Source organism: Eschscholzia californica, unplaced genomic scaffold, assembly GCF_041429995.1.
Source record: "Eschscholzia californica isolate CP2 unplaced genomic scaffold, dmEscCali1.0.p SCAF_3, whole genome shotgun sequence".
Lineage (NCBI taxonomy): Eukaryota > Viridiplantae > Streptophyta > Magnoliopsida > Ranunculales > Papaveraceae > Eschscholzia > Eschscholzia californica.
In genome coordinates, this window is record NW_028238420.1 from 16,181,290 (window position 1) to 16,199,387 (window position 18,098).

Here is an 18,098-nt window from a genome sequence, read left to right on the forward strand (position 1 = left end):
AACGGAGTAGGACGACGGGCGAAAAGGCCTGAGTCTTTAATGATATCTAGAGCGTATTTTTGTTGACAGAGAAAGATACCTTTGGATGATCGAGAAACTTCGACTCCTATAAAAAAATATTGAAGACGACCTAAATCCTTAAGAGAGAGAAGTGTTGTGGAGAAAGGTTTTAAGTTTAGAAATGGCTGATTCGTCATTTCCCGTGATGATAATGTCGTCCACGTAAACCAAAACATATATACGAATAGATGATGTGCATAGAGGGAATAATGAATAGTCAGAAAGGGATTGTTTGAAACCTTTTTTGATTAAAACAAAAGAAAATTTGGAGAACCATTGACGGGATGCCTGTTTTAGGCCGATTTTTGCAAACGACAAACTTTAGACTCCCCTTGTTTGGAAAAACCAGGAGGAAGTTTCTTGAAGACCTCTTCATCGAGGTCACCCTGGAGAAAGGCATTGTTGACGTCTGTGAAGAGACCAACCTTTAACAACTGCGATTGAGAGAAGGACTAGGACTGTAACCAACTTTGCGATTGGAGCAAAGGTGTCATGAAAATCGAGACCCTCAATTTGGGTGTAGCCCTTTGCTACAAGACGAGCTTTATATCGTTTGATAGAGCCATCGGCTTTGAATTTGATTTTATATACCCATTTACAGCCGATCGCCCTCTTTCCCGAGGGAAGGTCTGTAATGGTCCATGTGTTATTGGATTCTAAAGCGGCGATTTCCTTTTTCCATTGCCTCACGCCAATGAGGTGATTTAACAGCCTGAGAAAATGAAGTAGGCTCAACAGTAGTGATAACCGAATTGAGAAAGACCTGGTGAGAGTCTGAAAGTTTTTTAAAATCGAGATACTCAGTAAAAGGATATAAAGCTTTAGAATTCGGGACAAATATAGTCATCAAGATGTGACGGTGGGCGGTGGACACGTGTATGCCGATGAGATGTAGCTGGTTTAGCCAGTGAGGGTGCCTCAAGAGAAATTGATGTGGGGCCGATTGATGAACGAGTTGGGCTAGTAGACATATCAGGGTTGTGCCCGGAGGTGCTCGTAGAGGGAACGAAGGACGGTTGGCCCGAGGTGCCTGTAGCGGTAGGGGCGCTGTGTTGAACCCGGGAAGGTGTACCAATAGGTACATCAGTCCGGCCGTAGGAGGGTGAAGGAGAACCTGAATGAGGAGATGGAGATGAGACGGTGGGAAAAACGAATGTGCCATCATCCGGGATGAAGACCATCGACCGTGAAGGGGTAGTCGGAAGAACCGGATGTGGAGTCAACATCGGGAATTTATCTTCGTGAAAAAGGACATCACGAGATGTGATTATCTTACGAGAGGCTAAGTCGAAGACGCGATAGCCCTTTTGATTGTGTGGGTAGCCGACAAAAATTCCCGGAGAAGCGCGGGAATCTAATTTGGTTTTGACCAATGGTCATCGAGTATAACATAGACAACCAAAGACCCTCCTTAACAAAAAAAAAGAAAAAGAAAAAGAAAAAGAAAAAAGACAACCAAAGACCCGAAGATGATCGAACTTTGGAGGAGATCCCAATAGTTTTTCATGAGGAGAAAGACCCTTTAATGTGGGTGTGGGCAATTTATTAATTAGATAAACTTCCGTTAGAACACACTCACCCCAAAAAGAGAGTGGAAGATGAGCCTGAAGGCGTAGAGAACGTGCTACTTCTCTAGAATGTATCGATGTTTTCTTTCGACGATTCCATTCTGTTGAGGAGTATGAGGACAACTAGTTTGATGTATGATACCCTTTTTGCGGAACCAAGATTGGATATTGTTGTTCATAAATTCCGTACCATTATCTGAACGAATGGTCTGAATTTTGGGAATAGGAATCGTTCCTTGTCCGGATTGTAACTGAGAGATGGACGAATCGTATTGATTTGACACATACCGTGAATTTTTTTTATTAATCTGAAGGTGTCAGATTTGTTTGACATTAAAAAGATCCAAGTACAACGAGTGAAATCGTCTGCCAAAGTTAGAAAATAACGACAACCGGATTGTGAGGGGACAGAGAAAGGTCCCCATAAATCGGCATGAAGAAGTTCAAAAGAACGAGAAGAAGAAGTATGACTTAATGAAAAAGGTAAACGTGTAAATTTGGACAAGGGGTAAATTTCGCACGGAATTTTATTGATTGAAACTAACTTCATACATGGAGTTCTTGAAATTAAATACTTAAAAGTAGTAAAAGAAGGATGTCCTAGGCGCCAATGCCATATATCGGAAACATCTTTATTATTGAGACTAGTACTAGAAACTGAAAACGAATAAATCCTAAGATCCGGGCGAAGAAAATAGAGTCCATCATGGAGATCACCAAGTCCAATCGTCGCTTTCGACAATTTGTCTTGAAAGACACAAGAAGCGAAATCGAGTGTTACTAGACATCGAAGAGAAGTAGTGATTTGAGAAACAGAAATTAAATTGATTTTAAAATCTGGAATATGTAAAACATTATGAAGTAGAAATTGTTTATTGAAAACAATTGTTCCAATATGACTAACTTTAATGCGAGAACCATGCAGAAGACGGACATAGTAATTGGATGGGGCATTAATATAATAGGAGGAGCGAGATAAGCGACAACAAATGTGTTTGGCGGAGCCGGAATCGATAACCCAAGGAGAAGATTGAAAAGAAATACCTGAGAGATTATTAACCGAACCTGTGAGGTTCATGCCCGGGTCGGTTTGGCTAGGCGCGGTTTGGAGGGTACCTACAGAATTTCGTTATTGGTCAAGAAGGGACAGCAGCCCACGGTATTGCTCATTAGATAAGCTTGTTGCGAGAGGCACCTCCATGCATTTGGGTTTCGGTGGTAATGGAAACGGTGGCCGCGAGTTGACCCAATGGTCGGTTCGGTCGGAGACGGCCCATATGACCTTGCCGATTCGGGTAACCGTGAAGTTGGAAGCATGTGGCCCGAACGTGCCCGTGTTGTTGGCAATAATCACAAAAAGAACGCGGTCATTTCGGACGTTGTTTCTCCATATGAAAGGGACGTTGATCATTAGAAGTGGCAAGGGTAGCGACCTCCGGTGGATTAGAAGTAGCGGCCATGATGTTTTGTTGGATTTCCTCTTGCTTAACAAGTGAGTGAATCTTCAAAATCGAAGGAAAAGGATCCAGCAATAGAACTTGACTTCGAATTGCCGAAAATCGATCATGAAGTCCTTGAAGAAATTCCATGACACGTTCTTGATTAAAACGATCAAGTAATGATTTTTCTTGGCCACAAATACATGGATCAACAACCAAAAGAGATTGTAACTCATCTTGAAGAGATTTAAGTTGAGTGAAATACGAAGAAACATCATGTCCTTCTTGTTTGAAGGAAGTAATTGCCCGTTTTAATTGATAACTTTTCGGAGCATTGGTTTGAAAAAACCTATCATATAGATTACGTCAAATATCGGCGGCATTATCATCGTATAAAACGGAAGACCGGATATCCGGAGAAATAGAATTGATGATCCAACTACTAACAAGATCATTACACCTTCCCCATTAGTGTAATTGAGATGGAGAAGTGGGTTTGGGAATATAACCATCTACAAACCCGAACTTATCTTTTGCTCGAAGAGCCATCTTCATAGCTCTTGACCAGGAGGCATAGTTATCTCCGGTTAATAATGGAGTGATGAGAATAGTAGTTGGTGAATTAGAGTGATGAACATCAAACACTGGATTAGGTGGAGAATGAGGAGTATAATCTCCAGAATCGATATCAGTAGTCATGATGAAATAAATTGATATTCAAAAAAAAAATTGAATTGGCTCTTATACCATGTAAACAGGTAAATCACCTCTTGATAATAGAAGATAATAATTAACTGAACACAGAGAGAGAGAGAGGAAGATAAATCGTGTGGGAGAGAGAGAGAGATAGATAGGAGAAAAATTCTCTGTGTGTTTTATTCATAGGTTTACATGGGTATTTATAGTTTTACAAGTAAGTTACACATAGCAGTAATCTAGGGAAATTGGGAAACTTCCTTATACAAGAATATTACATAAAATAACAACTTCCTTAATATCTAACCCTAGCCAATTTAGGCATGTGGGTCAGTCGGTTGGGCCTTGCATGAGGTCGGTTGGACCTCTCTTGATGGGCTCGGTTGAATGTCCTGGTGAGATACCTTAACAAGAAATAAGGTTAGTTATTGTGTATTCATGATTTTTTTGAAGTATTCTTCTTAGTTTAGTATTCCGTACCATTAAGATATAACAGATTCTGAGAGGCATCATATTATAAAAAATAATTTGTTTTGTATACATAATAACCCATATTATTATATTTACTATTTTCGATTCATTTCAATCTAACTATCTGTTTCTCATATACACGTTATTTAGTATAAATTACATATATTTCATACAACACAACATATATAGAATCATCCAACATAGTAGAGAAGACCATTCTCAAATCCGATGGTTGGGATAAAATCTTCCCTCAAGTTTGTCAGTCCTGGAGGTGGTAAAGCATTTCGATTCACCCTTCGTCAATATAGTATAAGCACTGCTCACGATTTCAAGTTTGTGAAAAAATGATTTAAAGCGTGTCGATGTGGTTTGTCTTATAGAAGACTGCAACAGTTCGTGGATGGGCACCATTGAAATGCCAAACCATATTTATTTTAAAAGATATGGAATTGAATCACGATTGTGTTGATTTCATTAAAAATCTAAATACCCTTTCCACTTGCAGAGTAAATATTGATCTTCAATTTTAAATTTTGTCTTCAATTTTTTATTATCTGCATATGAAAAAACTAATTATTGATGAATAAAAGGCATTATGTTCTACAAATTTAGCATTTTATGTTATTAATTATATAACAATCAGTACAAAAAACATGTTATTTGATTGAAAAATACTTATATAACAATCAGTACTAACGATTGTTAACGACCGTCTCTAGTCAACTGGGTCAACGGTTGGTCTATGACCCCAAATGCTAATGATGGTACTTTTTCATTAACCCTAACACTAACTTTACTTGTTAATCATTTGAACATAGACGTCTTAAGAGAAAATGGTGAAAGATGTGTGGGTTTCAGGGGTGTACACATTTCAATTGGGAACTTGTTAGATTGAACTTGTCAGACGTAGAGCGGAGCCTAGTCCTTAGCTAGATCTTCCATCATCGTTAGCGCTGCAAAACACACGAACCCGCTGGTAGAGAGTCGGGGACACCAACGACCTACCGTTGGTAGAAAGACAAGTTGTGTTAGCATGTCACTCCAATGGATATACCGCTTAGCATATGCCCCTTCGTTGTATCAAGGAAATAGTCTTGAGAACTCGACCGCTGTGATTCTCAGAAGGCAACTGTATCAAACACTCGGGAAGAAAATTAAGTCCATGTGATATTTATGAAAACTATTTTGAAAGTCTAGAGAGCTCCACGATAAGAAAGACAAGTGGCATGAGAACAACAAGAAAGTGATCTAGAGAATTTGTAGAAAAAATAATACCATATTTCGAGGCACTAGTACAACAATTTTTGTATTGGAGAGACACAACGACCTAAGGACACGCATTAAGTGCAAAATAAAACATGTTCTTTCTACATCGACATATTGAATTCAATGAGCATTTATGTATTTGAATTACATTGTAGGTTTGTTAGATTGATCAATACATATTTATTTTAGCATTACAATTTATTTCTGAGATATTCAGTGTTAGGGTCAACGTAAAGTACCTACATTAGCATTTGGGTCACAGACTAACGATTGGTAACGACTGTCTCTAGTCAACTAGGTCAAAGGTTAGTCTATGACTCATACCCTATAACGGACAAACTCTTGACCCAAATGCTAATATTGGTACTTTTCTTTGACCCTAACGCTAAATATCCCATTCTAGATTAGAACAAAATTTATAGACTTACATAGACTTTACAAGATGTAGTGAAATAAACATATAATTTAATGAAAACCACATTCTGTTCATAACAAAATATATATATGTGATCACATAATTGAAAATGTTAACAAAATGACATATATTGTCTTTCGTGAAACAAGAAAATATTTGACATTTTCGACTTTGCTCAAATCATAAAAAGTATTTAACGTAACTTAATACTACAATTTCGAAAACTTAACAATATTTACAACAAAATATAGATTGTTATAAACCAAAAAATGACTTCGATTGGAGTATGGTTGATCTCCTACTTCATCTCTCCAGTCATGTAGTTTCAGAAACTGTTAATGACTTCGATTGGTTATTTTAAAGTATACCGGAACTGAGTTATTGTCCTGCATTCTGGAATGTATTTAGGCTCTCCCGCTGTGACGCCCCGTGTTTCGAGTCACGGTTTGCCAGGTAGTTTATACAAGATACTCTGTCTAATACTCACTCAGACCAGTTTCAAATATATACCCATGCCAAACTCTCATCACGGGTTACAAATCAAGAACAAACGCAGCGGAAAATCAAATATAATTTATGTGGAGGGGTAGAAAGTCACACGGTTAGAGAGAACGTTAGGTCGGCACCAACAACTAGGCTTCGGGCCTTCGAATGGACAGGTTGACGGGCAGAAGGTCGGGTCTGGTAGTCGGGTAGATGGGTAGACGAACGTCCGAGTAGAAAACGGCTACTGGTAGACCAACGTCCGGGTAGGAAGCGGGTACTAGAGACCTGTAGACCTGCTCAAGAGAAATTAAACCGTGAAGTCCAAGGGGGCACCGGAGATGGTGTCGGCCAAGGACCCTCCGACGGTCAAGTCAGCAACTTAGTTCGATAAAGTAAATGAACAAACCGAAAGAAGAGTTACTAATGATAATGGAGTCGTTGTAGTGTCGGAGGTGGCGCGACTCGTAGAGTGGCCGGAGCTCGGTTCTACGGAGTGATGAGTCGGATAGCTTCTGGTCCACTCGGACAGTAGAGTAGATTTCTTGTTAGGCAGAGTAGACTTTTGGTCACGGCAGAGTAGACTTCCGATGATGGTAGAGTAGTCTTCTGGTCACGGTAGAGCAGACTTTACGAGATAGAAGAGGAACAGAGAGTCTCTAGTAAGATCTGGTGAAATATCGTAGACACTTCTGGCCGAAACTTTAGTAGAGGGTAAGTGGGGAGATCAGAGTAACTCCTTTCTGGAATGCCAAGTAGAGAATGAGTAGTTTTCGAGTGAGAGTCAGATACGCCCACTGAGAATGAGGCCTCCTCTATTTATAGAACTTCGAGGAGGATAACCACCCACAGGCGTGGGTTTGTTAGATCCGGAATAGTAGGATCTCACTAGAGTGCCTTCGTAGTCGTTGATCTCTGGATGGGGCGTCGTAGTCCTACGATGCCTGCCGCCTTAGTCTACTTGTTACAAGTAGAAGTGGCCTACTACTCCCTTAAAGTAGTGCAAGACTCGATCTTCTACCATGACCCCAACGTACAGCGAAATGTTAGGGATTGAGGTGACTCATTCTTTAACAGTTAGCCACGTGGTGGCGTGACCATACGGAGTCTGAGTGAGTTGACACGTCAGATTAGGGTTGTCATGCTAGAAGAGTGGGCTAGGGCGAGCACGCCAGACTGACCGGGCCTATTATTCGTGTTGGGCTTGCTAGTGAGGAACTTTCGATGGGCTTCCTTGCTAGGCCAGCTGGGTTGCTAGAGGGGCACACCGCACGTCGTATGAAGGCGGGCGTAGAAGGAATGCCCAACACGAACTCCGTCTCTGTTAAGCCCAATGCCGTTTTTGGCCAATACAATTTAAACCTATGAAAATATGTCCAGAAAATGTGTAACCCAAAATAGTTTCATAAAGAGAAAAACAACTTGAATGCATGTATATGAACTATTCACAGAAAAGATTGAACTTGGACAGAGTCTCCTTTATAAATTGACCATATCAAACCTGAAAACACATGTCAAACATTCATACATGTTTTCATAAACTTCAACATATAAATAACATCAAATTCATAGTGATAGTGTGCATACTATTTACATGTGTACAATCACAGACAAGTGAGAGAACGATCCTAACTATTCTAAATGATACATATATAATATTATCATTGTGATAAAATCATAAGTTGAAAATACAATAGAAAGTATATCGAGCTTACATAATGTGAGCCACCGAAGTAAACTGTGTCACTCCGGGTCACCAATACCTGCAACTGAACAAAAACAAATAGGAATGAGATAACTTGAAGATCACTCAGTAGGATACCTAGACATCCTACCCACACCACACACATCAACATTTCAATATATCAATAGTTATAAGTGTTACATATATACAAAAATATTGATATGCATACCAAGCAAGGCAATATAGCAAGATAAATTCTACTAGCTTACCAAGATCACGACTGAATACGCCCTCAGTCGGTGACACAGCGGAAAAACTGATAAAAGCCTTAGAACTTCGTCTAAAGACTATAAAACCGAAATTGATAACAAAAATATTAAAATACTGAACTTTATTGATTGAATGAATGAATGAAACAACTTCTAAGCCCTCTTTATATAGACCTAGGGTTTCTTAAACTTGGTCAAACTCCAATAGAAACTCTTAATAAAATAAAATACTAGAGTAGTAGTAATCCTAAACTGATAACAATTCTAAAAATAGAAAAAAACTAGTAAAAGTCTGTTTTGAGGCCCTAAGCGATGGAATCTGCCCCTCAAAGTGGGCCCGATGTGGCAAAGCAACAACGAATGACCGGAACGCTATTTCGCACCATCCCTCAAAATTTCGTACAATTTTGACACCCGTAGCTTCGGTTTTGGCCGTTTTAGTCTGTCACCTTTGTATTTGGCCGCTTCTATTTCATCCATGTATTTCTCGGCTAATTCCTCTACATCAGTCGGGGTCACTTACTATTCGACTAGGAAGAACCGTTTGGCCTTTGTTACTTTGTAAGCAGGCGGTGCCTTATCGAGCGTTTGACTACTACAGTGTACACATGGATCCACGTAATACCCCGGTAAGAGCTTCCGTAACTCTCCCTTCGTCATCATTGCCCATTAGGCTAGCTTGTGAAGTCAATACGCATCAAATAGTATATATCATCCAAACAGTGATACGCTTAGAATATGTCATGACTTACCCATATGACTATAAGAGGATCGTCGTGTAGTAGAGTCATATACCCACGACAATACAACTATCTCATCTTGAGGCGCGTCCTACCTCCGGCCAGATCTGACGCTTCCTCGCAAGGTAATTCAATAACCATTCGAAGAATACCAAAACATATGCATGAACCTATTATAATAGTAAATGATCTGATAGGCTCCCAAAGATAGAAGAATAGAGCCCTCCTAAGGGTCCCATCAACCCAAAGGAAAAGAGCTTTCTTGTCTCAAGGTAGGATAAACCCTGTTTAAAGGCAAACTTTTACAAGTGTCAACTTTCAGGGATTACGTATTTTCTTATTAAGAAAACTCGGGTAAACACCCTCTTTCAGTTCGGTGAAAAAAATTGTAAGTATCAATCACAACGTAATTCAAACCACACACGCCAGTGGCTTAATAGAATAAATAAACAAGCATCACATTGGGTCGATCCCCTAATCACTCTAAGGGTCGGAATACCCCAACTCCCATCATCTCCGACACCCATTCTGGGTAAACTGGAATGGTCGTTACCAAACAGCTGCGCACGCATCGAGTGTAACCCTTGACGAAATTCATGGCTAACCCATAACATAAAATAAACAAGGGGACCAACCAATGACCGTCGAAAAACAACCATTACACGTAACACAGATCAAGCGATTCCGCTTCCATGTTATACACGCAGCTGAAGCACTTCCGCCACCACGTGTTTATAATTCACACAAAACGATCACACAACTCAAGCAATTCTGCCACCATGTGATAATTTAAAAAAAAAAAAACAAATAATTTGTTTTGAAATAAACATCCTTAACAGAGAGCACACCACATACATTCACATCATATCATATCATGCCATAATTTGAAGTAGAGAACGATAATATATATATATATATAGGTGAAATGTGAAATACTCGTGCTTCAAGTAAGCTTCATAGGGTCCTACCTCTTCTTGCGCCTCCAATGGTGCTCCTGACTAAGCTCCATCTCTCCTCGAGCTTCCTGTTGCAGTACATTAGTCCTACTGAAATATAAAAGGACAAAACGATCATTTGACAGTTGCATAACTGTCAAGAGATCTCTTGCAGAGCAAGAATGCATAAATGAATGAAACTATACTAAGAATGTCTTATCGGCACTATGTAGTTCACTGAGACGTTCCACCGAATAACTGAAATGCATATAAACCAACCAACCAACTTCTCACAACTCTATTTTACATTTCAGAGTCTTCATAAGTTGACAAATCATATAATGAACCCCATAAAATGAGTCTATAACTAAAACTATCCATTCATCTGAAATAGGGCAAAGTTCGGGTAACATCTTTATATTCCAATTCATTTTAAAATAGGGCCAAGAGAATTGATGTAGACTTTGGTTTTATATATTTTATTTACTTCTAGTCTACTGTTTCTTTTTCTTTCTATCTTATTTAGCTTGTCTCTCCACTAATGCTGTAGTACTTTTTATTGGCTTTAGTTGGCTTTTGACTTAGTCTCGGTCTTGGCTGGTTTTCTAGATTGCGTCTGCTGCTTGTGTTTTCTTTAGTGAGTTTGATCTCTTTGCTCTTGGGGGTGGGTTTGTTTGCCCTTGGGGGCTGGTTTTGATTGTTAGTGCCTTTAGATTAGGGTCCTGGTTGTTAGGACCCTCAGACTTAGGCCTCGGCCTGGTGGGAGCCTTTAGAGGCTTTTGTGGCTGCCGCTAGATTTCCGTAGGCTGTTCCATCAAGTTGGATCCTGGGTAGGATTTTACTTCTGTGGGCTGGATCTTGGGAGTGGGTGCTCTCAGGCTTGGTCTGGATAGTCTCTATTCTCGCTTTAGTGGGTGTGGTTATAAGCGTTTTTGGTTTTCCTCTGGTCTTGCCGCGGTGGGGTGTCGTTAGTAGTCTTTGGGTCAGTCTTGTGCAAGCGAGAGTTTTGGCTTTGACACCTTTGGTTGACTTTAGTGCTTGGCCTGGTGGTTGTGGGTGCCTTCAAATTCTGTTGGTTTGGTTTAGCCTCTAGTTTGAGGTCCACTTCCGGCCTGTGGTTGTTGTGTCCTACCTTCATGTGGGTGTTGCTACCCCTATCGTCGTTTAGGATTTGCCCTTTCTGTTCCGGGTTTTCGTCCGCTTGGCCGGGTAGTCACTAGCTTCCATGGACTTGACGGTTTTAGCCTGGAATGTTCGCGGTTGTGGAAATTTTGTTAACCGCAAACACTTGCGGAATCTTATTAAAGATAAAGAACCAGACCTGATTTTCCTCTCGGAGACCAAATGCATGAATACCAATCTGGACAAACTGCTTAATTTGGATGGAATTTATGATAAACATGTAGTTGACCCGATTAACAAAGCGGGTGGGCTTGTCCTTTTTTGGTCCCCTATGTGTAATTTAGACATTTTGTATGCGGATAATCACATGATTCACGTTAAGGGCCTGCATGTTAATAGCAATGCTACTTTCTATCTTACGGGCTTTTATGGAAGCCAGTATAACAAGAACAAAATGCAGCCGTGGGAGAAACTGGCTGACCTCTCTCCGGATAGTAATCTTCCTTGGTTGGTTATTGGGGACCTTAATTGCATTTTGGATCCTTCTGAAAAGAAGGGTGGGAAAGAATCTGATAATCCTTTCATGCTTCATTGCAAGAGTGCCATTAATGACTTGGGTCTGAGTGACATTGGCTTCTCGGGGTATCCGTATACCTGGACCAACAAGCAATTCAATGGAAATCTTATTCAGGAGAGGTTAGATAGAGCTTTGGCTAACTTGGCTCACTTTATTCCCTCAGTCTAATCTATCTCATCTTCCTACTTTGGGATCTGATCATAATCCCATCCTTCTCACCACCAAAGTTCGCAAGGCTTCGTGTCGCAAACCTTTCAAATTCATTCGCACTTGGATGTCTCACCCGGACTGTTCTAAATTCATCAAAGCCAACTGACTTACTATTCCCAATCCTATTCAAGCTAAACTCAACTCCTTAGCCATCAGGCTTTCGAAATGGAACAAAGAAGTGTTTGGTCACCTGGATAATCAGATCAAAGATCTTACGAAAAAAATCCAATCGATTAGAAATCCGGATGAATTCAAGGAGACGTTTTGTCAAATAGAAACGCTTCTACTTCAACAAGAAAGCTTATGGAAAGAGAAATCGAGGGTAGCAAATATTAATCTGGGAGACAGAAATACCCAGTATTTTCATGCTAAAGCTACCTCTAGAAATCGGAAAAACCAAATCAATGCCATTAAGCAGAATGATAATTCGTGGACAGATGACGAGACGGAAATCGCTACCATTTTTTCAAATCATCTTTATTAATATTTCCTCGACAGCAGGTTCCACTTTATCCTCCAATCTGCTTGATTGCCTTCCGCCTCAAATCACGAACACCCAGAATGACAATCTGATTGCGATTCCCTCTACAGAGGAGATTAGGAAAGCTACCTTCTCTCTTAAACTAGAAGCCGCTCCGGGTCCGGACGGGTATCCTCCCTTCTTCTATCAAGCCAATTGGGACACAGTTCAAGAAGATATTATTCATATGGTCACTCATTTTTTCACTACAACTTCGCTACCTGCCAATTTCAACCATACTCATATCTGTCTTCTCCCCAAAACTAAAACTCCTCAAATTCCGGCTGACTATAGACCGATTAGTCTTCTCAATACTACTTATAAGATCATTACTAAGATCATGGCTAATCGTCTCAAGCCTCTTCTGTCGGAGATTATCTCTCCCTTCCAGGCCGCCTATGTTCCGGGCAGGCAAATTGTGGATAACATTGTCATTAGTCAAGAGCTTATTCATTCTTTTAAACAGATCAAAGGATCCAAAAGCTACTTTGGCCTCAAACTGGACATGTCTAAGGCATTTGATCGGATTGAGTGGAGTTATTTAGAGAATATCATGAGGAAAATGGGCTTCTCTCAGTCATGGCTTAATCTGATTAATACGTGTCTTAAGATTAGCTCTATGGCAGTGCTTATTAATGGGCGCCCTGGCGCTACATTTAATGTTAGCCGAGGTATTAGACAGGGTGATCTGCTCTCTCCTTTTCTTTTTGCTATTGCCATGGAAGGACTCAGCCGACTTCTAGAGAATAATAATACTGAAACCCCTTTCATAGGTTTTCCCATACCTCACAGGGATATCAACATTAAGCATCTTCTCTTTGCAGATGACTGCATGATCTTCGGTATCAATTCCCTTGATAACATTCATCAGTTAAAACTGATTCTGAAGGAGTTTAGTGAGGCATCAGGTCAAATGATTAATTACACCAAATCCTATATCTTTTTCTCAAAAAACTCTCACCCGAAATTTAAGCGGATGATTATTAGAGAACTCAAAGTGCATCAATCCTCTGCAGGACATAAGTACCTTGGAACCAATTTATTCATCAATCGGAGGAAGAAGCAAGCATTCCAGTCCATTCTATCCCAAATCAAGAATAAACTTGCCAAATGGCAAACCAACCTTCTCTCTCAAGCTGGCCGCTCGGTAGTTATCTCAACTATCGCAGCGGCTGTTCCCGATACCAAATGCAGTGTTTTGCAATTCCTAAAGGCATTTGCACTAACATTGAGTCCATTCAGAGGACTTTTTGGTGGGAAAAAACCAAAACTTTCCACACTCTTAACTGGGGCGCCATATGTAAACCTAAAAAACTAGGTGTGCTAGGGTTTCGTCTTCCACTCCTCGATAACCAAACCTTCCTTAACAAGATCAATTGGCGTCTCCTCAACAATCCTCAGGCTATATGGGTTCAGGTCCTCAAAGGAAAATACTTCCCTAAGTCGAGAAATCCTTCTCTCCCTAAAGCTACTCACTCGTGGCCCTGGAAATCTATCAACAAGCAATTCCCTCAGATGGAGAAGTTAGTATTCTGGGATATCAATAACGGTAATAAGATTAGTATCTGGCACCACTACTGGATTCCCAATCACCCTCTCCCATCACGAACCACAGTGGATCCAATTTGGAATGGGTAGCGCAACTAATTACTAATAACCAGTGGGATATGAATATTATTACTAATTGCTTTAACAATGAGATTTGCAGATCTATAACCAGCATCAACCTACAGGCAGACCAAGAGGATAAACCAATCTGGACCTTAACTAAAACAGGTAACTTATCGATTAAATCTATGTATAACTTTCTTAGAACAGGTAGCACTGAATCACATCCATATCGAAATGATTGGTTATTCATTTGGAACATAAATACCATTCCTCGTATTAAACTATTTCTATGGAAATGCTGTACCAATAGCTTACCGGTTAGAGATAAGATTGGGAAATTTGTTGGAAATTGCTTAACTTGCATTAATTGTAACGAACGGGAAACTATTAATCATGTGATGTTACATTGTACTTTTGCGAAAGCAAATGGTTTCATTCCTACGTCAGATCGGATCAATTGTCCACAGTTTCACAGTGGATAAAACAATGGAAAACTCTGGATGAGGAGACTATTAATCTATATGCTAAAATACTATGGTTTATTTGGAAGGCCAGATGTGAGAATTGCTTCTCAACAAATAAAAAAGATCCCATACAAATGATCTCACGGATCAATAATGCTTCTACCAAACCTCTCAAAATCGAGACCATTATAAAAAACAAATGCAGGAAACAACCAAATACAACACAATTGAGACCTCCATCGACACCATTCTCAAAGTTCAATGTTGACGCATCCTTTGCTGCTATATCTGAACCTGTAGGAGTAGGTTGTATTATTCATGATGCAGAGGCAAAATTTATCCTAGCGGTTGTCGACGTAGTCCAAGGTCAAAACGCTGAAGAATGTGAAGGATTGGCTATTTATACTAGCATGCTATTGGCACAACAGTTAGGATTCAGCCATGTTCATATAGAAAGTGATAATCTAGCAGTAATTCAGTGCATCAATGGTAATAGTACGGGACTTCAATGGCAAACACAGAAGATAGTGAAACAGGTGGTCGCCCTCAAGGACAAATTCTCAGCAATTATATTCACCTTCACTCCGAGAGAAGGCAACATCCAGGCGGACGCGCTTGCAAAATGGGGAAGAGACACTATTCTTTTATAAGAAAAATGTTGTAATGGCTTTCTCAACTATCTAAGAAGGGCGATCAACAAGAGTATCACGGCACTAAATATAGATACATAAAGTCCGTCCATTTCTCTAATACAACAAGTCATAGAGTAAAGGTCAAAGTTGATCGTACATCTCCTTACATTTATTCAAATAGGTATCATCAGTTTCCATATAGGAATAAGTGGTAGAAAATTTATTATTATTCAAAATATAGAAAAATTAAATAATATTAAGTTAAATTTTTCTTTAAATAATATTAGTTGCAAAAATTATATTTCGGAGATAAAAAAATTCATTTTATTATTAGTTTTTATTAAGTATGGTTTCTTTCTATCTTTAACTAATTTATTCATAAACCACGCCAACATTAACCAAATAAGTAGAGCATTTGTAGGAACAAAAACATTAAGTTTAATAGGACAAAAAGAATAAATTTATTATACGAAAGGCAAAATTTTTTATTTTTTCACTTAAAACTATTAAATAAAGCTTATATATGATATGTGATATATAATATATGATGTGTATATATATAATATATACAAATAATATATAATATATCTATATATAATATATACAAATAATATATGATATATCTATATATATGTATATATATATATATATATATATATATATATATATATGTTTCATGCGCTAGAGACACTCTTCTTTTATAAGGAAATGTTGTAATAGCTTTCTCAACTATCTAAGAAGGGCGACCAGCAAGAGCATCACGGGACTAAATATAGATACATAAGGGTCCGTTTCATACGTAAGAAATCATTAGTAAGAAAGTCATTTGCTTTCACATGTGAATTGAGTTTTTTGATGTTTGATAGGAGTGTGGGAAAATCAGGGGAGCGCCTTTAGAATTAGGATTTTAAGAGTGAGTTTCATAAATTTAGGGGTTCATTGGAAGTGCCTTTAGAATTTCGGTCATAAGCTACCCTAAAAATCGAAGTGCCTTTAGAATTTTATGGAGGTGCCTCTAGAATTTAGTGCATTGTTACTTTAAATTTTAAATAATATTAAGTTAAATTTTTCTTTAAACAATATTAGTTGCAAAAATTATATTTCGAAGATAAAAAAATTCATTTTATTATTAGTTTTTATTAAGTATGGTTTCTTTCTATCTTTAACTAATTTATTCATAAACCACGCCAACATTAACCAAATAAGTAGAGCAATTGTAGAAACAAAAACATTAAGTTTAATAGGACAAAAAGAATAAATTTATTATACGAAAGGCAAAAATTTTTATATTTTCACTTAAAACTATTAAATAAAGCTTATATATGATATGTGATATATAATATATGATGTGTATATATATAATATATACAAATAATATATAATATATCTATATATAATATATCTATATATAATATATACAAATAATATATGATTTATCTATATATGTTTCATGCGCTAGAGACACTCTTCTTTTATAAGGAAATGTTGTAATAGCTTTCTCAACTATCTAAGAAGGGCGACCAGCAAGAGCATCACGGGACTAAATATAGATACATAAGGGTCCGTTTGATATGTAAGAAATCATGAGTAAGAAAGTCATTTGCTTTCACATCTGAATTGAGTTTTTTGATGTTTGATAGGAGTGTGGGAAAATCAGGGGAGCGTCTTTAGAATTACGATTTTAAGAGTGAGTTTCATAAATTTAGGCCTTTAGAATTTCGATCATAATCTACCCTAAAAATGGAAGTGCCTTTAGAATTTTATGGAGGTGCCTCTAGAATTTAGTGCATTGTTACTTTTTGGAAGTACCTTTAGAATTTCGGCCATCATCTTCCCATAAAATGGATGTGCCTTTAGAATTTTATGGAGGTGCCTATTCAATTTAGGTATTGTTACTTTTTGGAGGTGCCTTTAGAATTTCGGTCATAATCTTTCCTAAAAATGGAGGTGCCTTTAGAATTTTATGGAGGAGAGGGTGAGAAATCAGTTTTCCTACCTTTTAGGTGGGAAAAAAAATTAAACTATTTGCCCACTTTTTTTTTCTTAAGAAATCGATTTTCTTACTCATAGTGGCCAATCAAACGGCGGAAAACTGATTTTCTTAAGAAAACGATTTTCTTACTCACATTTGCACACGTATCAAACGGACCCTAAAGTCCGTCCATTTCTCTGATGCAACAAGTTATAGAGTAAAGGTCAAAGTTGATCCTACATCTCCTTACATTTATTCAAATAGGTATCATCAGTTACCATATAAGAAAAAGTGGTAGAAAATTTATTATTATTTAAAATATACAAAAATTAAATAATATTAAGTTAAATTTTGCTTTAAATAATATTAGTAGAAAAAATTATATTACGGAAATAAAAAAATTCATTTTATTATTAGTTTTTATTAAGTATGGTTTCTTTCTATCTTTAACTAATTTATTCGTAAACCACGCCAACATTAACCGAATAAGTAGAGCAATCGTGGAACAAAAAAATTAAGTTAAGAAGGACAAAAAAAATAACTTTATTATACGAAAGGCAAAAAAATTTATTTTTCCACTTAAAACTATTAAATAAAGCTTATATATGATATGTGATATGTGATATATATAACATATAATATATGTGATGTGTGATATATATATATATATATATATGATATGTATATTTACTAGGTGTCCACCGCTACCTACGGACGCGGTAGATCCCTTTTAGCTAACGTTTTTGTTATTGTATCCGTCTTGGTCGACCACGCCTCAGTGGTGTGTATATCTCGATGTTGTGCATATCCAAATGCGAAATGCGTCACGGATTTCATTTCTACACCCTCAAACATCACACAGGGATCTGTAATTCACAGATCTTTGTGTCATCCTCGATTTTTGTAACAAAATAAAATAAAATGTTCAGATTTTTATAACACTGAAGTACCAAAAACTAAACAA

General features: G+C 38.0%; 1 protein-coding gene across 1 annotated transcript; it reads left to right on the top strand.

Moving 5' to 3' along the window:
- The first annotated feature begins 11,251 nt into the window (after positions 1-11,251).
- Positions 11,252-11,893, top strand: LOC147548710 (uncharacterized). Its single transcript, XM_086668105.1, has one exon. The coding sequence runs from the start codon at positions 11,252-11,254 to the stop codon at positions 11,891-11,893; it is 642 nt and encodes a 213-aa protein (XP_086524231.1).
- The last annotated feature ends 6,205 nt before the right edge of the window (positions 11,894-18,098 follow it).